The sequence below is a fragment of the Canis aureus genome, chromosome 5 (assembly GCF_053574225.1).
Source record: "Canis aureus isolate CA01 chromosome 5, VMU_Caureus_v.1.0, whole genome shotgun sequence".
In the NCBI taxonomy this organism is placed as follows: Eukaryota; Metazoa; Chordata; class Mammalia; order Carnivora; family Canidae; genus Canis; species Canis aureus.
The window spans coordinates 81,052,088-81,073,528 of NC_135615.1; the positions used below are offsets into that span (position 1 = coordinate 81,052,088).

The 21,441-nt window shown below is 54.0% G+C and overlaps 1 protein-coding gene across 2 annotated transcripts in view; it reads right to left on the reverse strand.

Annotated features, from left to right (window-relative positions):
- IGSF21 (immunoglobin superfamily member 21) overlaps window positions 1–21,441 on the reverse strand; it is a 239,535-nt gene that overhangs the window by 124,493 nt on the left and 93,601 nt on the right. For both annotated transcript variants that reach the window (XM_077899407.1, XM_077899408.1), the window contains exon 2: window positions 11,982–12,094. In XM_077899407.1, the coding sequence (XP_077755533.1) occupies window positions 11,982–12,094 (113 nt within the window). The remainder of the gene's footprint in view (window positions 1–11,981; window positions 12,095–21,441) is intronic.

The following is a 21,441-nucleotide window of genomic DNA, read 5'->3' on the forward strand; positions in this document are numbered from 1 at the left end:
CCTCTTCCTCCCGAGAGCACGGGGAGACCAGCCTGGAGAGGAGGCAGGGGGCACAGCCTCCAGCCACAGCAGAGATTCTGGTTTCCATCCTGAGAGCGATGGGGACGCTTCCCTGATGTGCAGCAGGCAGGGTGACATGGGCAGAGGGGTGCCGACAAGAGCCTGGGCTGCACAGTGGTCTTCTGGATCTGGTCTTAGCAACTTCCTTCACATTCTTCCCCTCTTTTTGGCTCCCAGCTGTCTGCTGCTTCATCTGCTTTGAAGGCTCACTCAAGGGTGGGGCACCCACACGAGTGTGATTCTCAGAACATCCATAATCCACCCCTCTCCCGGGGAATCTAGAACTTTCCGGAACACATGTGGGACCTCACCAAGTTGGGTGGATACTCCAATCCCAACCTTGTCGTGATGTCCTTGCTGGGCAGCTGGACTTGAGACAGCATAGAATTCCAGAGCTGGAATGGGCAGCGTCGTCCCGCCCTGTGCTTACTTGGCCCACAAGCCAGAAATCCTTTCTATTGCATTTTTGACCTGTGACCACGCTAACATTTGCTTAGAGACTTGCAGGGCTGGGGGATCTCTCCAGTCTCCAAGACACTCCATCTATTGTTGACAAGCTCTAATAGAATATTTGTTAGCTCGTCAGCTTAGAGTTTACTTCTGTGTCCTTCAGAACCGCATAAGCCATCATTCACTCGCTCACTCACTCACTCACTCACTCACTCATTCATTCTCTAGGTATATGCTTGGCTACAAAGACAAACAGGACATCTGATCCTTACCAAAAGGGGTTATATTCTTGGAGAGAGAGATATTCCACTATTATAACTAATCACCCCCTTGTGAGCTCTCAGCTACCAGACACCAAGCCTTTTGGGGGGAGGGGGGGCAATGACCACAATTTCAAAGCATTTCTTTGATAATCTTGCACATCACACCCATTTCCCCGCTGAACTGCAAGCGCCGTACACACATGGTCATGTTGTTAGGTTGTTCTTACTCAGTGCTCTGTTCCCGGTCCTTGGTGCATAGTGGGTGCAAGACATACCTGCCTCATTAATGAACACCTGAGTCCAGGGTGTCAAGTCAGGAGGTAGACTTGTGAGTATTTTGAGGCTTGTTATGAGAATCTTACTCAACTTGGTCACGGGTTGAATGGGGAAAGAGGCTGGAAGGGGAAAATAGATGGGGCAGGGGGAGGTCTCTGGGAATGACCTTGTAGCTGAACTTGGTGAGCAAGTGGAGTTTGCCAGATGGAGCAGGCCCAGGATGATACAGGGTGTGCATCAGCACGGGGGTGGGAACGAGCATCGGCACGTCCGGGGACTGCGAACAGGCCGTAAGATCGGGTGGGAGCCCCACTTGGGAACGTGGCAGGAAGCACTGCCGAAGAAATCAGCCAACAGAGATTGAATCACGAAGGACCCAGTGTGCTGGGCCAGTGACCTTGCACATTGTCCTAAAGGTGATGGAAGCTCTTGCGAAGGGTGGGGCGAGAGGTGGGAGTGCAGTCATGCTATCATCAGCGATCAGCTGTGTGTTTTGGAGAAGTGCCAGGCTCTGCCTGTCTGCAACGGGGAGACTGTGTGACTGCCCACGGGCGTCTCTGAGTCCCCTGGTAAGAAGCCACAGTCTCCCTTTCCATGGGCCAGGAGGTGGGCTGAGGACGAGACCCCAGGCTGGTGTTCTCGGAAACATCCCTCATTTCAGCCACGTTACTTTCTATCCCAGGCGTGCTGGAGCACAGTTCACCTTTAATCCTTCTGCGACAAGTTAAGTCAGCCCCTTGTCGCTGAAACCCAGCAGGGCTAAGGCAGGCCAACGCCGCTGAAACCACACTCTGGGCTCAATATAGCTCCCAGCGTCCACTGGCTCAGAGCCTCTCCGCCTCCGATGAGGAGCTCCCTGAGCAGGGAGCGCCAGCCTCTTCCCCAGCTTAGCGTCCTCTTAGGGAAGGAGGGAGGCTGGTCGCAAGGTGGGAAAGAGACAGCATGTTCTATACAGACCTTCCTACTTCACCCTTTTATTTTACTGATGGAGATCCTGAGGCTCAGAGAGGGAAACTGGTTTGCTCAAGGTCACACAGCAGGATGTCTGGCCCCAGTCCCCCACTCTTCTCTCTTCTTTGCACTTGGTAAGTGAGGACAGACTCCCCAGACGGAGTCAAGTCATCAAAATGTTCACCTTGGGTCTTCCAGCCTACTGTGTCTTTCACAACCATCCGATGTGACAGTTTATAGCTGGGGGTGTCCAAGTGGGGCCCAATAGGATATCTTGCTATTTGGGTGTCCCTCTCAGTAGTTTGGGAGCCAAGGGCTCTCATCAGTCCTGTATGAAAGCCTCTGGGCAGAGAAACAGTCTCATTGCCAATATCAGAAATTTGATCTTCATTCCCCAAAGAGGATGGATTTCTCTGGTCAGAACATCCCGCCTTGGGCCAGGAAGCACAGTGACGCGCTGCCACAGCAGGTCTCCTCCCTTCCTCCGTCCAAGGGCATCTGTGTACACATCCAGATGGATCATCCTGCGGCCTCTGGGCTGAGCCCAACCTCTGGATGCTCTTTCCCCATAAGGCTGACTATGGCACCCTCTTCCCACCAGGTCCCCGGAGGGCTCGTGGACCACGGGCTCTTCAACGCAGCCTTGCAGCCCCTTGGTCTCCTAGATCTGTCCTGAGTGTGGTCCCATCTGACCCGAGGGTGGAGGCCCTGCACATTTCACACTCACGAGCACCTGGACACCTGCCGCTGTTCTTGAGCTTTGCAGGGGGACGTCACACACCCCTCTGAGGACATTCAGCCCCTTTTCTCCCCCTCTAGAGCCACATACAACATTTTGGACATATGCTCCGGGGTTTCAAGCAGAAGCCCCAGAAGCTTATCCAACTACTCCGTGGGGATCCAAAGACTCCATGTAAGGATCCTGGCCCAGGGTCTGCCAGCATCACAGCACATACTGGAGAAGCAGATAAATAGAACTCTGCCACAGACACAAAAAAGAGATGAATAAGTAAGATACCAAGTGACATCTCTCTAATGGAAGTACGTACAAGATGCTGGGGAGCTTCACAGGAGGATCTCTTAATTCCATCTCGGTGAATGAGGTCAGAGGCCTCACAAAGGTTTGGCCAGGCGCAAAGAGAGGATTTAGTAAGCTAAGCGAAGCCTCTTTCCCCTGCTCTGTGGGTGAAGGAAGCAGCTTGTCTGCAGGGCGTCTCCTCTGTTTCACACAAATCCCTGTAAGATGCTTGGGGGACGGCCATCAAGCCTGTTGGCCAGATAAGGAAACAGATCTTTACAATTTAATGAAGGCTGGCCGGACTGGAAGCTCTCCCCTTGGGGTAACTGCATCCACCTGGCTCTTTTGGTCTCCAGCCTTGAGTACCGTACCCAGCAGAGCCTCGGGGAGGTTGTATGAATGGCTTTCATCTGAAAGCCACCTAGTTAATTGGGTGGTAGAGCTGGATCTCTGATCCAATACCACATGCACTGCTGAGTTACTCTGGGATTCCCCCAAGCTCTCTGGGATGCCACCTTCCCATTCTCTAAGAGGAGAACAAGGATGCCCCCAGGTCTGGGCTGCAAGGCTGGGCAAGATCGGAACAGATGAAGTAGCTGGTAGCTTAGGAAAGACATACAAATGGAGAGGGACCCAACAGAAGCAATCGAGTCTTCATATTATGGCAAAAGTTTGTCCAGAAGATCGGGGTCAAATCCACTGAATCGTCAAAACCTCAAGGCCAAGCCACCGCTAGCCTCAATGTCTGCTTCTGCCCCGCTAACTCCAAGGAGGCTGCCCTTGTCCAGACCCTCCGTGGGCTCCATGTCGCAAATGCATGGTCGTTTCTTTGTTCTTGTCCTAAGTCGTCTTGTGGCACATTGGACACAGCCGGCTCTTCTCCCTTGGGACCTGGGATACTTTCCTCACATTCTGCTTGTTGCTCCTTCTCAGCCTCTTCCCTGGTCTACTTTTCTACCTATATATTTTTTTAAAGATTTTATTTATTCGTTTGAGAGAGAGAGAGCGCGTGCACAAGTGAAGGGGAGAGGCGGAGGGAGGGGGAGAAGCAGGCTCCCCGCTGAGCAGGGAGCTCGATGATGATGTGAGGCTTGATCTCAGGACCCTGAGATTATGAGCTGGGCCAAAGGCAGACGTTTAACCATCTGAACAACCCAGGCATCCCTCTATCTCTAAATTTTGAGCACCCCAGGGCCTAGCGCTGAGTGCTCTTCTCCTGCCTTCCTCCCCACCCCCTGCCCCGTCACCTCGTCCAGGCCCACCATCCATAGCTGTGGCCCCCAAGTATAAATCTCCAGTCCTGACCTCAGTCCAGAGCCCCCAACTTGTAGGCTCAGCGGCTGCTCTGACAACTCCATCCCCATGTCTTAGAGGGACTTGGAACTTAACACAGATAGCAGAGAATCCCGGCCAGCCTTCTCCTCCCCTCCTGTCTTCCAGGTCTCAGGGAATAGAACCCTCCCCACACCTACCTACTGGAGCCTGAAAGCCAGGAGTCACCCTCAATCCTTTTCCCGCCAACACATTAGCAAGCCCGTTAGATTCCACCTGCAGGGCATAGCAGAACTTTCCTTCCCACCGACTCCACTGCCACCACCCTAGTCCTTACCCAAGCCGCTGTCACCCCTTGCTTGTCACTGCTGTGACAAGCTCCACGCAGTCCCTCAGACTCTAGTCTTATCTCCCTTACAATCCACCCCCTTCCCAGAAGTGACCTTTTAATAAAGTGAACCAGATCCTGTTCCAAACCCTCCAAAGCTGCCCTTGGAGTAACCCCAGGCCCAGCACCCCGGAGCCCTGCCGGTGGACTCTCTTTCTGTTCTTTGAACATATGAAGCTTGTTCCCAGAATAGCTCCTTTCAATGTACTTCTCTCCTCTGCCCGGAATGTTCCATCTCCTTCCCCTGGCAAGACAGGTTCCTTGTTGCCTTTGAGGTCTCAGTTTGAACAAGTCTTTTCCTGACCACTCAATCCCTTTCTATCCCACCAGACTATTTTAACTCTATGCACTTGCCCCTATCATTGTCAGGTACACAGTACCATTGTCTGGTATTTCCCTGTTTATCTTTTTTTCACCTCCTCCCCCCAGCTAAACTTTGGGAGTTCAGGATCTTGGTGTCCTATTTCCTGATGCACACCCAGTGCCCAGAACCATCCTGCTCAGTAACTGCGTGCTGAACTAATGGAGCAGCTAGCTCCTATCAGAGTTTCCCATGTACCAGCACAGGGTCCCTGGCTGGGCCAAGCGCATTGCGATCACCCAGGGAACTGGTTAAAAGTAAAATGCCCTGAGGTCCCTAACCTCAGCTATTAGCATATTTTTATGGACATTCCATGGAGCAGCTGCAGTGGGCAGCTCCTGCCCGTTTCCTGCCAAAGTGACGCCAAAGACCTGGGATTGGGGCTGCAATGCCTGCAGCCCACACTCTGACCTCTAGGGGGAGCCTCCTGGGTTTCTCCATCACTCCACCCCCAGAAGGAGGAGCCCCGTGCAGAGGGTCTGGGATGCATTCAAGCCGTCCTGAGCGTGGCATAAAAAAATTGCAATGGAAGTAGACTCGGAAATGTATTCTGACTTCCTCTTTATGTGTTGTTAGAGTTCTTCAATAAGCAGCTGTCCTTTGGCAGGCCCACTCCCTGGCACACCGACTTTCCTCTTACTCAACTGGGGAGGTGAGATTGGGCATGAGGCATTCTTCATCGGAGAGAGCCTGCCCCTTTGAAAGGCCAGGGGCAAGGGAGGGAGGCCTGGATAAGGCAGCTCCAGCCAGCTTGGCTCTGGTTCTGTGAAGAACGTGTCTTGTCTTTCTTACTCCCTTCCTCTTCCAGATTCGGGAGCTGTCAGGATGCGGATGTGAGTCCAGGGGAGGAACACAGAGCAGCCAGGTTGGGTCCAAGCCAGAGGGGCGGGGGCGGGAGGCGGGGAGGGGGAGCATCATCCGGCTCACTTCTCCAGGACTTAGGTCTGGTCTCTACTCATCACCAAGAGTGTACCTGCCTTCTCACCCTTGATGACATCATTGGACCATAATGTCCCCTTATGCTCATCACTTTCTATTTTGGTTTCAGACAACAAAGCATTGTCAAGGACTTACACTAAAAGAGAGCCAATGCCAGTAAAACCATTTCGAAATGACTTCTTGCTTCAGGGAGAGAAGAGCTAAGATCCACTGCAATGGCTTAACTGTATGATGACATTTCCATGAGCTGAAATCCGGCGTGTTCACCAGCATAACCACATAGACACAAGGAACATACCATTTTAAATTGTTGTCTCCGCCTATCTGCCTCGAGAATGCAGGTGGGAGGATGCAATCCAAGGAATCCGATGATCCTTGGTGATCTTCCGAAAACATCTTCCACTCTCAGTTTATAAATTCCTTTTCTCCATCCCTTTAAGCTACCAAGACACGTGTTAGGACAATGGCCACCATTTTGAATAGGTGCCACAATGAGTCAAGCCCTGGGCTTATTTGGCTGCAGACCTTATCTGTTGAAGCCTACAATGTAGGTGTTTTCATGCCTAATTCCACATGAGGTTGCTAGACTGCAGAGAGGTTAGGTCACTGCCCAGACACATACCCTGAACTCATATGCAAGTATCCTGACACCTCAGCTGTCTATCTTCCTACCTCATCCTTCCCAGCCTCCTGGGCCAGAGCGGCCACAGCCCCACTGCAGAGGCATCGAGCAGAGGGCCCTGGGGTGGGAGCTCGCCCCAGCCAGGTAGCATCATGAAGGAAGCCCTCGTACCACAAAACAAACACCCAGGTGCACGCTCCCTGCAAGGTGAAAGAAGCAAGATACCGGATGCTGAAAGCAGAGCATTATCACATTGTTGATCAATCTCCTCCTCTCTCTATCTTCCTCTGTAGCTCTCTTTTCTGTGGCCTTGTAACCTGGACCCAGCACAGCTCTTGGGAACAGATTGTGAAGGAAAGAGACAAAACAAAGGAAAGATGATAAAAACTGCTATGAAAGGTTAAACTCCCATGATTCTCTGTGGCTGTTTAATGGATTTCTATGATATAAACAGACCTTTGGCTTTGCCTGCTGGGCAGGTGACCTCCAAATAAATGAGTTTAGACAGTATTCCCTAATAAGAAATGTTCCTTTTTTCCCCCCCACACTCCACAAAGCCCCTTGAGCATACAGAGACCCTCTCTCCCTCTCAGACAGATACCATCGGCGGCACGCACACGCCCATCTGAAATACAAGTGGGCTGTGTGGTATGGTCCTTCAAAACAAGCACATGCATTTGCATTTATACCTCATTTGTTCACTTAACAAACATTTACAGAGGTGACTCTGCACTAGACGTGGTGGATACAGTGGGGAAAAGGTCTGGCCTTGGTACAGTCCAGTTGACAGACGCGGAGAGGTAGGTAAGAGCCAGAGTATAGACCCGCAAAGAGCAATCATGGAGGAGGGAGTGTCTAGAACTCTGCAGACGTCAGAGGAGGCAACATGAACTGAGACACGGTCTCTTTGGATGGCCTCAGTTTCTTCATCGCTGTAGGCGTAACAAGAGACAGGACCTCACAATGCCAACGTGGAAATGAAAGGTAGTCACGTATCCAGGGTCTGGCACGTGGTAATTCATACTTGCAGCATTACTAGATGAGCCCCCAGTTAGAGATGTGAATGGATAGAAACGATTAAGCCAAGGATAGGATCAATCATTTGTTTTCTAGAACCAAGTCCTGACTTTTATGCGAAGGGTAGTTTGCTTTTTCGGTGACCTTCCCCCTACTGTCCAAGTATGGAGTCGCACCCCTGCTCTTTTAGCCACTGCTGCATATTTCTAGGGAAAAAGCATCAGTCCCCGGAAAGTCAAATCTGGGAGAGGAAGCCATGCAGCAGTGGGGGAAGCACGGGGAGATGGAGAGGAGGGCTGTGAGGCATCCTGAGGATGAGCAGGGCTTTGACAGATAACTAGGATGCCCAGCACATAAGGTGCCTGACAACCCTCTCGACATCTTCTGTCTTCAAAGAAGTCTTCTGAGAATGACAGTCCCTCTGCCCATCCCTCTCACCACCACCCCCCCACAGTCTAATGATGGCAGGTTACACAACAAATACAATTCATTTTTTTTCAACTTCACATTAGAATAAGCGTGCCTGGAAAATTGGCTCTGTGAGCAGTCACTGTTCTTCCCTTGCCAGGAAAGCACAGTATATTCTAGAGGTCTCAGAAAAACTGCCAATATCTATAGCGGGCTGTCTTGTAGAACTTTCTGTGATGATGGAAATATTGCATCCCTACTCCATCCAATATGGTAGCCACCAACTGCATGTGGCTAGTGAGCTCTTGAAATATGGCTATTCTGACTGAGGACAATGAATTTTGGATTTAATTCAATTTGATTTAATTTAATTTAGATTTAAATAGCCACATGTGACTAGTAGCGGCTGCCATACTGGATAGCACAGACCCAGGGGCTCTCCTTGTATACATTTTCTTGAGTCTCTTCTATAGTTCTGGCATTTTCTTCTACAAACTGGGCAGGCTATGGGGCAAAGTGCCCAAGGTGCAGGCCCTGGCCACCTCCTCCTGTCCCCTGCCCCCACCCCATCCTTAAGATACCCACATGGCAAGACCTTCCCAAATGTTCAGCCAGAGGTCTTGTTAGCCCCAAGGGAGTAAATCCTTTTGCTTCAGACAATTTCATCAGCTCTACTAATCCACCCAAAGAATCCAATCCGTTCATTACATTTCTGAAAGCTCAGGACGATTCCACTGCTAAGATAATGTCTTTAGGGCCAGAGGGGAGGCTGCTGGGCTGTACACGTCTTGGGCCACTTTGTGCCCACTGGGCTGAGCGGGCAGTGGCAGCCTCCCCACAATGCCCTGCTTTTCCCTTCTAAAGAGATTGGAGACACAGCCCTGGCTGGGCCTGTGTAATCTATTCATTTCCTTCCAAGCTGGGCTCTGTAAGCTCATTCACAGAGGACGGGCAAAGGAAGCTGGGGAAGCAAACAGACGTACAGAAAACAAACAGTGCTGGGCAGCTCCTTGTTTGGGGGGGCTTCTCTGCTTGGGGGGGTCTGACTGCAGGAGAGTGGGGCTCCCATTGCTGCTTCTCCTGCATCCTCTAGAAGCTCTGCCCTCCTCCCCTACCCAGGAGCCTTGGTTCCTGCAGCCCCCATCTTGGTAAGCTCTTATCTCTCTCCTTTCAGCTGGCTCCTTGGGAAAAGAGGCGATCAGTGAGGGGAAGGCCAGAGTGGCAACAGGCAGAGAGAGAACAGGCAAGCATGGACCACTTCCCTGCAGTTCCCCCATCCTCACCACCCCAGACGGGGCATGCGAGGTTCCCCTGGTCCCAAGGAGACTTCCAAGTCAGCTGAGCCTGCTCCCTCAATCCAGCTACAGAATCACAAGGGCCCAAACATTTGGCTCTGGTGGGCGATTTGCATGTGATTTACATACATCTGCATACCCCCTCCCCACTCCAGAGGCGTGCAGTCAAAGGATGTGAAATGAAGTAAAATAAATTAATTAGTGCAGCCTACCATAGCCCAATACACAGGGCCTGACACCGTAAGAGATGCAACTGATTTTCAAGGCAATCAACATGATCGCAGGCAGGCTAGGGTGGAGAGAGACGGTGAGGTTGGTGATGGGGATTTCTCAGCATTGGCAGCAGAGAAGGGGAGGGAAAGACCACGCCTGAGCCAAGAGCTGGGCATCTTCGTCCTGCCCCAGCCCTCTCCCCCCATCTTCAGGGGATGCAGAGTGGAGCCGCATGGAAGCCAGCTTCTGGTTTCTTACACCTGGGCCTGGCGCTGGCATTGCCCCCACCCTGGCGGCCACCTCTGCAGGCAGGTTTTCACCACTGACACAGAAATCCCTTTTCCAACCAGTGAGGAGAGTTGCTTCAAGGGCTGGCAAGGCAGTGAGGTGTCCACTGGTAGCTCCCTGTGTGCAAGCGCCCTCCCACCATCGCCCCCATAAACTGTGCCCATTGGGTCTCCATATTTCTCTCTGCCAGCTGGGCGGGTCTTTCACTTCCCCTCACTCCGATCCCATGTACGGATGGTTGAGGGAGAGACAGTCCCATCGTTAGCAGCGAGCTGCAGTTAATTTAGCACAGTCCTTCTGCCAGGTGCTAATGAGATGCTCGCAGTGTGTCAGCCAAGCAGCTTCCATATCATGTAAATACGCCTCTTAGTGATTCAGTTCATGGCACTGTTTAACATAGGCCTTGACTTTCTCTAGGCCTGTTGATCTATCCGGGATGGCAATCTCATCTAAACTTGGGGCCCCGCGGGGTGTCGAACGTCAGGTTCACACCTGTGGGGCTCAGGCCGCTGCCGGGAGAGCTTGGGTACTGGGGGGTGGGGCCCTAGAGGCGATTTTAAGTGGGAGGGGCTACAATGCTAAGATGGAGAACGATGATTTTGGTTAAAAGGAGCCCAAGTCACAGCCAACAAACCAGCAAAGGACGAATCAAAGGCCAAGAATGCAAGAAGGACCAGCAAGGACAGGATGGTCCAACCAAGGCTGGAGCCAGAGCAAGACTATTGAGGAGCAGGGAGCCGGGTCAGAGTGGTGAGTGTGCCCGCCGGGGGATCCTCTAACACAGGGTTTCCTAGCACTGCCCTGTGCAAGCGGTGGGAGTGTGAAGGAGCAAAGGAACCAGTTCTAGAAGCTTGATCATCAGGTTGCCAATGCTACCCCCCCCACTCCCCACTCTGCACCCTCCACCTGCTCGCTCCATCCGCTCCATGCAGAGCAGTTCCACTCGACTGTGTCACCTCCTGGTTTCATCTGAAGAAAGGGCAATGCAGCAGACAGAGGTTAGAGAAGTATTGTTTTAGATCAGGGGTTGGCAGACCATGGCCGGTGGACCACATCAGCCCATACAGCCTCTTTCTGTACAGCCCACGAACCAAGAATGGCTTTTTACTTCTCTAAATGGTTGCAATATATATATATATATATATATATATATATATATATAAAGAAGAGTATTTTATGACATATAAAAATGATATGAAATTCAAGTCCCAGTGTCCATGAATACAGATTGGAGCCCAGCCATGGCCTCTCGGTGACACATTGTCTGTGGCTGTTTTCACACAATAACAGCAGAGCCGAGGAGTTGTGACAGAGACCATACGGTCCCCGGGAGAGGAGGATATTTACTCTCTGGACCTCACCAAAAAGTGTTGCCAAACCCTGTTTTCTTTCAATCGTGGAAGGGGAGCTCTCTGCCTCAACTCTTGCTCTTGCACCTTGCTCTGCATGAACCTGAGCGTGGCATTGCAACACTCCAACCCGAACTTCTCCTGAGCCCAGCCAGCCCTGACTCCCTTGTGGCCAAGGGACACCAGGCTGGGGTGCCCGGTTGAGACACATGAAGGCTCCTATCAGCGCCTGAAAAGGCCAACACTTGTGCCCAATCCCCAAGCCGGTCCTCCTGTTGCCACCAGCCGGGCGTGGACAGGTGGGCATCTGTGTGCCTCTACGAGCCCTGCACCTCGGACCCAGCTCAAGGTGCCAGACACCACGAGAATCCTACACGTAATCAAAGTAGAGGAGGGCCATCTCTGGAATTAGTTTCAAGAAGGCAGGACGCCGTCCTGGTCTTCTCTGTGCTCTGCCAAGAACATTACCCAAAGCCTCATGCCTGGAATTGCAGCCTTTGACGTTCCCTGGTTGTTACACAGCACACAGGCCCCACGGGGTTCTTCATGACTCCTACTTGGTGCTGCTGGGGTTTCCAGAGCACAGGGGCATATTAGGGACACAGAGGAGACCAGAAGGAGAGAGAGACCCCAAAGCTGGAACAAAGTGGTCTTGGAGGAGGGTTTGGGCAGAGGATGGGAACCTGGCTGAGGGCACAGAACAACACAGAGCTGGGTTAGGACCGAGGACGCAGCCAAGCCTGCAAGGGCTCCGGGGACTCTATCTCCAGCCCTGGTTGGTGGCGCGGAGGAGACAACTGCGGCGACTTACCCGGTACCACACGATCTCACGCATGCGACCATCGGTCTTGAAGTTACACTTCAAGGTCACAGCATCACCAGCCACCACGGGTGGGAGAGGCTCAATGTTGACAGTCAGGTAGCCTATGGGGAAAAGGAGAAAGCGGAGGTGAGGGCATGTGAGCATCAGAAGGGTTGGGCTGAGTGGGGCGGGGTGGGGGGAGGGCTGGCACCGTGGTACGGGGTGCTGTTCCCACTGGAGCCCCTGCGATTGGTGCCGGGCTCATCGCTCCCTTCCTCCTTCTCATTGACCTCTCCGCCCTGAGGACCTCCTTGGCTCCTGTGGGTCCCTCCAGTCCTGAAACATTTCTTCTGGACATCAATTTTCCCTTGAAAGTAAGACCCGCTGGCAGCTGGGGGAAATGCCTCAATGTATTTCTACAGGTCGTCCCAGAGAAACAGTCCTGCGGTCACACACTATCCCCCCCTCCTCCCTATCACGGAGCCTCCCTACGCATTGGCCAGTTGAGCCCCACGGGAAATGAGCGTGCCACAACCCATCTAACCAGGCATTCCCAAACCTACGTGACTACTGGCCTCTTAGGCATCCCTGAAGCCCCATCGGCAACCGGTGCAGCCAGGGTCCCATGGAACCCACACTGGGAAACTATTCTAGGGGCCTGGACTCCTCCATTCCCAGCCTCATAACCAAATTACTCCTGGTGAAAGGGGACGAGCTCCCTGAGGGGCCTCTGAATCTCCCATCTCACACACCGTGCCACCCAAGGGGGGAGGGATCTCCACCCCAAGCCCACACCGGTGGAGGGCTGATTATGAGCTGACCGCCTAGGGACGAGCCCAAACCACTGCAAGCACCAGAGGCTGTGTCTCGCCCACCAGCAGCCCCCCGAAATCCCAGGAGCGGGCACCCTTAACCTGGAAGCCGCACCCTGGGGAACCACTCCTGTCTTCACACCGGAGTCCAGCCTGGTGAGGCCTCTGACCCTCTCTGCCACCTCCCGCAGCCCCATCCCAGAGGGCCAGGCCCCGCTCCGGCTCTGCAGGGGACCTCATTCTTGGGCTGATCGTCCGGGCCCATCTGATTGGCCTCCCGTCGGTTGATGTCCAGCCATTGATCTGTTGGATCAATCCAGTCCGATTGTCTTAATGAGAAAACTAGCCAGGATGGTTCAGGGATTTCAATTGTGCAGGCAACCTGAGCACACCGAGCTCAGGCGCCTGACCCCTGCCTGGAGCTTAATAGTTACAACACTCCCCAGGGGTTAAAGAAAAAAAAAAAAAACAACAACCCAGAATTGACCTCTTCAGGATCAATTTGGAAGCGGGAGTCAGGATCGACTTGTGTGGTACCAGCCTTCAGGTCCCAACAGGCCGGGGAAAGGGGAATAAGGCGGGAGGTTCACCTCTAGGGAGCCCCAACCTTAGGCTGGAGGTCAGACTCCCAGGGAGCCCCGAAGAGCCTGTGTGGTCCTTGAGAGCAGCGACAGGAACCAACTGGAAGGACATCTCTGCCTCCCGCTCTTGTCATTCATTCAGCCTCAGTTTGCTCCCACCTGCTCTGAGCAGGGCGGTGACCCAGGGAGCAGGAAGTCCCAGCATGGCCCCGTCTACTACGCATGAACAGTTTGGGGACAGATTCACAACCTGGTCACACTCCGTGGGCGGGTGGAGGTGGGGGCCGCGCAGGGGAGGGAAACTTTCCAGCCTGGACCATCAGGGAAGTCCCCAAGCCCAGGCGCATCCCAAACCATGACAAACGAGGAGGCCGCCCCTCAGAGGCTGGAGCCCAGTGACAGAGAGGACTCTGGGCAAGCCAATCCTGAGCAGGATGTAGTAATAATGGGTCACATTTCCAGGGCACCTACTCCGAGACAGGTGCTGGCCTAAGCGCTCATTACACACTCATTTCAGTGTCCCGACAATCCTCGGGGAGAGGAAGCAGTATTATTCCCACTTTCCATAGGGAAACAGAGAGGCAAAGTAACCTACCAGGATCACACAGCTGTCAGTGACAGAGCTGGGACTGAAGCCCAGCCTGCTGATCCGTTCTGACCGCCACGCTATATACAGCCTCTCTGATGGTGGGAGGGGAGGGCAGGGCGGTGGACACTTCACATCCAGCCCTGGGGACGAGGGCGACGTGCTGCTGGCAGGCCGTGACGGAAGCCCAGGACCTGATCCTGCCTGTTGCCATCCCCAGCCCTGGGCAGACCCCCTGGCTCACCCGTCTGGCGGGGGGCGGGCGGCTGCCCTCCCCCAGGGTCTCACCTCGGAAGCTACAAGCCAGATGACTGAGAGCTCAAGACCAGAGAAGGGCCCCCTCCCACCGGAAGGAGGTGGGAAGGACACACTCTGGGATGGGTAAATCCTGGGTGCAGATGGTGTGTGCATGTGAGGCGGGCCAGGGCGGGATGGAGGTGCCAGCTTGCAGGGTCGCCATTTGTTGGCAAACCACGCGGGAATTATAGGTGTGACTCCAGAGGGGACCAGGGGGACGAGCGAAGCTCTGGCAACCAGTGGTTGTGTTAGGAGCCCCACAAGGTGTAGCAGATGTCCGGGGCGTGCAGGGTGAGAGCTGTGAAGAGCCCCCTGCACGGCAGCAGGGGTGGGGACAGGGTCACAGGGGACACACGAAGAGGAGATTTAGAAGGTGGGCACCTGAGTAGAGTGGTTTTGATGCCTTTAGACCACATTTCCCGGAGCATGTAGAGAAGAGGGAGCTTCTAATAGATGTTTCAGGCAACAAGACTTCTTTTTTTTTTTTTTTTAAGATTTTATTTATTTATTCATGAGAGACACACAGAGAGAGGCAGAGACACAGGCAGAGGGAGAAGCAGGCTGCATGCAGGAGCCCGATGCAGGACTCGATGCCAGGATCCCAGGGTCATGCCCTGAGCCAAAGGCCAACACTCCACCACTGAGCCACCCAGGCGTCCCGCAGGCGACAAGATTTCATTACCAACACTGCGCTGAACAAAATTAAGCACGCTCCTCCCCTTCAAGACTTCTCCCCTTCCAGCTTCCTGTCTTGCCTTCCTTCATAAAAACAAACAAAAAAAAATCCTTTGGAATCTATGCAGTGCCGGGCACTGCTCCAGGCACTGGAGACACAGCAACGAGAAGGGGCAAGTCCTGCCCTCACGAAGGTGACGTTCCAGCAGAGGGGGCAACAGTCAAATAAGCGAACGAGGGGACACATGGCAGGTGGTGACAGATGCCACGAAGAAAACAGACCAGGGTAAAGCAACAGGGACAGCGGGGCAGGGGCTGCTCTGGACCGGGTGGCCCTCGAGGCCTCTCTGACGGGGTCAGAGGGAAGGCAGGTGTCTAGAGGGAAAGCACTGCGGACGGAGAACGCCAGGTGGGCACACGCCCGAAGCGGGAGTGTGCTCGGGGTGCTCACTCAGTGTGGCCCAGGGTAGGAAATTCCTTCCTAACCTCGCAACCACTCTGGATCCCTTCTTCGCCTCAGCATCTTGCATGAGTAGAACCAGGGCAGGGGCGAAGGGGAGGTGCCGGGCTGAGGGAGCGGCTCACCCCACCGCAGGCCCCTGAGTCCCGCCTGCCTCCCCTCCTCCAGGAACAGGTCCCTAACCCCAGGTGGGAGGGATTGTGTCTCACATCCCGAGGTCTCCCTGCTTGGGGGTGGGAGCTGGGGGTGCGGGCTCCTCTCCTGGCCACCCTGGGAGCTGAGGGAGGGGCTCCGGCCACCACGCGGTGCCTAAAACCTCCTCCCTGGGCGTGTGGCCCGTTCCTGCCGCCCCAGCGCCCGGGCTCCCATTTGTGCAGTCACCAGCTCTGGCAACAGCCCATGAGACGCGGCGCCGCTCGCTGCGTGCGTCGCGCTGGAGTGTAGTTGTCTGCGCATCTGCCTCTCCTTCTGGAATGCGAGCTCCATTAGTATCAGTAGGGTATGAAAATGAGGTTCGACAAGTGCTGCTTTCGGAGCTTTCCGACGCGCAGGCGGTGCCGATCCTGCCACCGCCCCACGCGTGCTGCTCCGTCGCGGGGGAGGACTGCGGTTCGGGGCGCCGCCGCTTCCTACCCGAGGCCAGCACAAGGCTGGGGTGACGTGCGGTGTGTGGGCATCACCTCGGGTCCGGAGGGAGGACCACTAGCCCGGCGGTGGGGGCGGGGGGCGGCGGGGAGAGGCAGGTGACAAGGCAATTTTCTGAGAGATGTACCACGCGAGGACGGCGTCAGCGCCAATCAACACCTGGATCACAGGTGAGAAGTCACCTTCCCCGCCGCAGACGCACACACGGGAGGGGACGGCGAGGGCCCGTAGCCAAGGAGGCTTTTGCAAAAGAGAAACACTAGAAAAGTTCCCCCGTTAGGTCGGACGGACACTGCTCCAGCTCCCGTTTCACCAAATTCCCTCCCCTTCTGAATGCCTTGCCCTGGTTCCTTCTCCGAAAGTTCCTCCCTCCCTTCCCTTGCTTCTCCCGCCCACAGGCCTCCGACCAATGTGAAGCCAGTTAACCTGGTTCAAGTTTCTTGCTCCACCACTCAGCAGTGACCTGGGCAAGTTGTGCGGCCTCCAAGGGACTCAGTTTCCCCATGTGCAATGTGGACATGGGACTAAATCCCAGGGAGGTGAAGCATGTTCTAGGGTATCGTTCCCCACGAGCCCTGCCCACATGGGGAGGCGTCCCTGAGCAGGGCAAGCTGGCACCAGGCCTCCTGGCCTCCCAGACCTCCATTCCTTCCCGTTTCCCACTGGCCAGCCGAGGAAAGGTGGTGGGAAGAGAGGAGTCTGACATCTGGAAGTTGGTCAAGGGGTAGGAGAGTCAGAGGTGACCAGGGATCAGAGCCAGGAGACCCACGTGGCATCCTTCCCCCGAGGGAGAGGACAGAAAACCGAAGAGAAGAGATGAGAGCAGGACGCAGGACCCATGCCCTCTCCCTGCTTCCTGCTACCGCCCAGGTCCGGGCAGGTGGGAAGGGGCAGCTCAGCAGGTAGAGGTTGGGGGAGACGGGCTCATCCCTCAGCCAGGAGGCCGTGAGCATAGTCAGAAGAGCCTCCGAGACGTGAGTTCTGGTCTCAGCCGTGCTGCCAACCAGCTCTGGTTCCCCTCTTTGGGCCTCAGTGGCGTTGTCTCTAAAATGAGGAGTGAACTGGATTTTTAGGGACTTCCAGCTCCAATCAATCCCACGTCAGATGTTAACCGAGCCCAGTTCTTGCCCCCTTCCTTCCTGGTACGTCTCAACACCATTTCTCCGACAAGTGAATCTATCAATTAATCAGCCACCAGCTAAAGACGGAGCTCTGTCTCTCTGTGCATTAAATTTGCCACCAATCAGCCTTTTGCATGAAGGCCCCCAAGCTCGGTATCAAGAAGCGGGATCAGGAGTGGAGCTGGATCCATCTTAACTAAGCAGTTCATTATCCCGTATGGGGCCATCACTCTCCCCCTCTATCTCTGACAGCATTTACACCACTCCTGTTAAGATACATTTAGCAAAATCGCAGGCAATATTTAGGAACCAGGTGCCCTCCCCAACGAGGTGATGACAAATAGTTCCTCGGCCCGGAAGCATCGCCTTGTCATCTCCCAGTGCTCCTCCTCTCCCTTTTCCCTGCTCCGAAGGGATGCTTCCACAAAGCCAGCTCACGTCTGGCCCCATGGGCCAGCGAGGGTTGCCATGGGAGGGGTCCAGACCTGCCTTGATGTAGAGAAAGGAGACAGAAGTTATATTAGGGTGACCAGATGTTTCAGTCTGGATTTCCTAGGACAGGGGCTTTCGGCACCGACCAAACCAAACCACAGGCGTCACCCTAGTTACCGCCCCGCCATGGCCCATGGATGGCCCTGGTACGTTGCTTAAACCTCTCTGCCTAGTTCAACAATGAGGGTGACCACACCTCCCTTGACCAACTCAGGGACTGGTGGAGTGAATCTGATCCCCTCCATCCTGGTGCCTGACTCCACACGGGTTCAGTAGACTTGGGTTCTAAAGGGAGTAACTTGTGGATTGGGGTCCGGCTTGGACTTCCTGCATCCGTTCATGCCCTTCCAGCATCCTCTGCCAGCCGCCAGGCCGCCTTCTCTAGAACGCGCACCCCTGGCCTTCCTAGGGGACTTCAGAACTGCCAGTCGCTCCATAGGAAACATCTTGCATCCTCCCCGGGGGAGGAGGGTCTGGTGCTCGCCTGGCTCCAGCTCCCCATCCAGGCCCTGCTCTTCCTCACAAGCGCCCCGTCTCTCACTGCTGGGTCCTAGCACTGGTGCTCCCCTGTCCCGAGCCCTCACTCTTGGCTTGGGATGCTGCTGTTCATCCTTCAAGGATTAACGGAAATCTCACCTCCTCGGATGACTTTTCCTGACTCCCCAGGCTGTCACAGTCCCTGACATTCCCCCTTCCTCCCTCTCATTAAGGCCCCAGAAGAGGGCTTGTAATGATGTATTGAGGGCCACCGCCGCGAACCATATCTAGGTGCCGTGGCACCCATGTGCCCGCAGCAGAGCCTAAATCAGAGTCTCTGTCTGATGAAGGAACAGATTAGCCCTGCCTGGGCCTTAGGCTGTTCCATGGGTAGAGGGGGTGGTGTTCCCAGAAGGGTCCTCGTGCAAACAGCTCATCTCTGCATCTGCATGTGATGCACATGCCTGGGGCTAGGGTTCTCCATGGACTCAGGTGCCTTCTGCACCTGTGTCTCCGGCCACATCTGCCTGGACTGGCATCAGTGCCCCCCTTAGACTACCCAGGGGCCTCTGGGGGGTCCAGGCAGGGGGACTCTGTCCAAAAGAGGAAATGAGCAGCGGGTGGATGTAAGACACACCAACTGGGTCGGCAGAGAGCATGACCCGGGGCCCCAGAAAGGGGGTGTCCACGCGAGCAGGGTGACTGCCAGGACTGGCAGGCTCGGTGTCGGGGGACGGAGCTACTGCTGCGTTCTGAGCCATGTCCTGCTTGTCCTGGGAACACTGTGCTGAGCAGGCATCCTGTCTCCCTTGCTTCTCCTAGGAGCCTGGCTGCCAGTGGTGGTGACCAGGGACCTCGCAGCGGATGGGGTAGGGACCCGGAACGTAGGACACCACATTACTGCTTCATGCACCCTTGCATGCTGCAGCTACCTCAGACGAACAGGTCCCAAATGGAAGCGATGGATCCCCCCCTTGGCTAAGGGAACACCCGCACGCACGGCAGTCTCTATCCAACTCCCTCACCCCCGCACTACTACCTCTCTGGGCCCAGCCGCAATCATTTATTGCTGGCCCACCGCAACGCCTCCCCACCGGTGCCCTTGTGCCCTTGCTCCCCCACCGTTGCCCAAACCCACCTCTCTGAGTTCATCTCGCCCCCTCCCCTTCCTCCTTTCCTCCACCCACCCACAGTGAACCCTACCCCTCCCCGAATACTCCAAGTATATCCCCACCTCCCAGAACAGCTTTCCCTTGATACCTACGTGGCTCAATCTCTCAGCTCTGCTGCTCAACTGCCATCTCCTTAGGGAGGCGCCTTTTCTAACTATCTTTAAAAAATAGTACCCTTGTCATTGTCTTGCTCTTTGCCCTCCTTTATTCTTTTTTAAACATTTATTTGGTTTATACTGATTTGGTTATTGTCTGCCAATATTCCCTCCCCTTATCCCCAAAGCCAACCAAGCTCCACGAGAGCAGAGCCCTGGTGTATGCACGTGTGTTTCAAAATTTTTTTTAATTTTTATTTATTTATGATAGTCACAGAGAGAGAGAGAGAGAGAGAGAGAGAGAGAGGCAGAGACATAGGCAGAGGGAGAAGCAGGCTCCATGCACCGGGAACCTGATGTGGGATTTGATCCCGGGTCTCCAGGATCGTGCCCTGGGCCAAAGGCAGGCGCCAAACCGCTGCGCCACCCAGGGATCCCCTGCACGTGTGTTTCAGTCTCTCCCTCCTGCGCCTCCAGAATTCAGACTGGATGATTTCTATTGATCAACTTTAAGCTCATGGACTTTTCCTCTGTCATCTCTGTCCTGCTACGGAGTCCATCCCGTGAGGTGGTTTTTTTTTTTCCAGTTATTATATTTTTCAGCTCTAGAGCTTCCATTCAGTTCTCCTTTTTTACCTTCTACTTTTTTGCCAAGCATTTCTATTTTAATATTTGTTTCAAGACTATTTGTGATTGCCTGTCCAAGTATTTTATATATATATATATATATAAAAGCTACTCCAAAGTCCTTGTCAGATCATTCCAACACCGGTGTCACCTCATCACTGCTGATTGTCTCCTTGTGTGAATTGAGATTTTCATGGTTCTTTCTGTATCAAGTGATTTTGGTTTGTATCTCGGACATTTTGAGATTACCCTATGAGAGTCTGGTTTATAGACTTGTTTATACTCATTCTTTCCAGGGCACTTCAAATCCTGGTGTTCTTTCCCCAAGCCACCTGCTAGTGTTTATGTCTCTGATTTTCCACATAGGTGTCCACACCTTCTGTCCAGGTCTCACAGTCATATGAGCGGGAGATAAAGGGAGGCTGGTCTTCATCACGTCACACCAGAAGTCCTTCATTTGTGTGTGTGTGTGTGTGTGTGTGTGTGTGTGTGTGTGTTTAAACCATGACTTTATCCCTAGAAACTAGAACAGTTCTTGGCATTTTATTTATTTATTTTTTAAGATTTTATTTATTTATTCATGAGAGACACAGAGAGAGAGGCAGAGACACAGGCAGAGGGAGAAGCAGGCTCCATGCAGGGAGCCCAACGTGGGACTCGATCCAGGGACTCCAGGATCATGCCCTGGGCCGAAGGCAGGTGCTACAACTGCTGAGCCATCCGGGGATCCCAGTTCCTGGCATTTCAATAGGAATTGCCATACATATGTGTTGAAGGCACCAAAAGCTGAGCAAATACATGTGATTAGTGCTTGGTGATTTTCAAAGGATGCCTGTAAATATTAGCTCGCTGATCACCATGGCAGCCCTGTGGGTCGGTGTCCCCATTTTACAGGTGAGGAGATGGAGGCGCTGGGATACAGAATGACTTCCTCGTGATCACACGGAGGCCGGCTTGGCAGGCCAGCCCTCTGATTCTGAATCTGGTACTCCTTTGCCATCCCTCCCACAGGAGCCCCCTGCCCATTGCTCTCAAATGGCAAGTAAGCTGAAGACAGGGGTGAGTCGGAGGGTCAAGCGCCCACAAGGACCTGGAAACCCTGCTCTGGGTGCGCAGGGTCAGACGCCAGGCAAGATCAGCAGGACATAACACCTCCACAAGGGACAGCAGGATGACTGGCAGGCAGCTGAGGCCATATTCAAGTTCAAAGCCAGCAGATGATGCTAGGAAGGCCAGGGAGATGTGTCTGAGGCCGTTTCCAGGGCAGTGAGAGACCCAAGCCTGGATGGATGAATTTGTTCTATCGCAACCCTAACATACAGTCCCCTGATCCCAGCTCCGGACATTTACCTTAGTCTGAAAATGCCGGTTTGGTGTCACTCAAACCATCACTTTTTGATGTAAAGTAGCTACAGAAGAATCAAAGGCC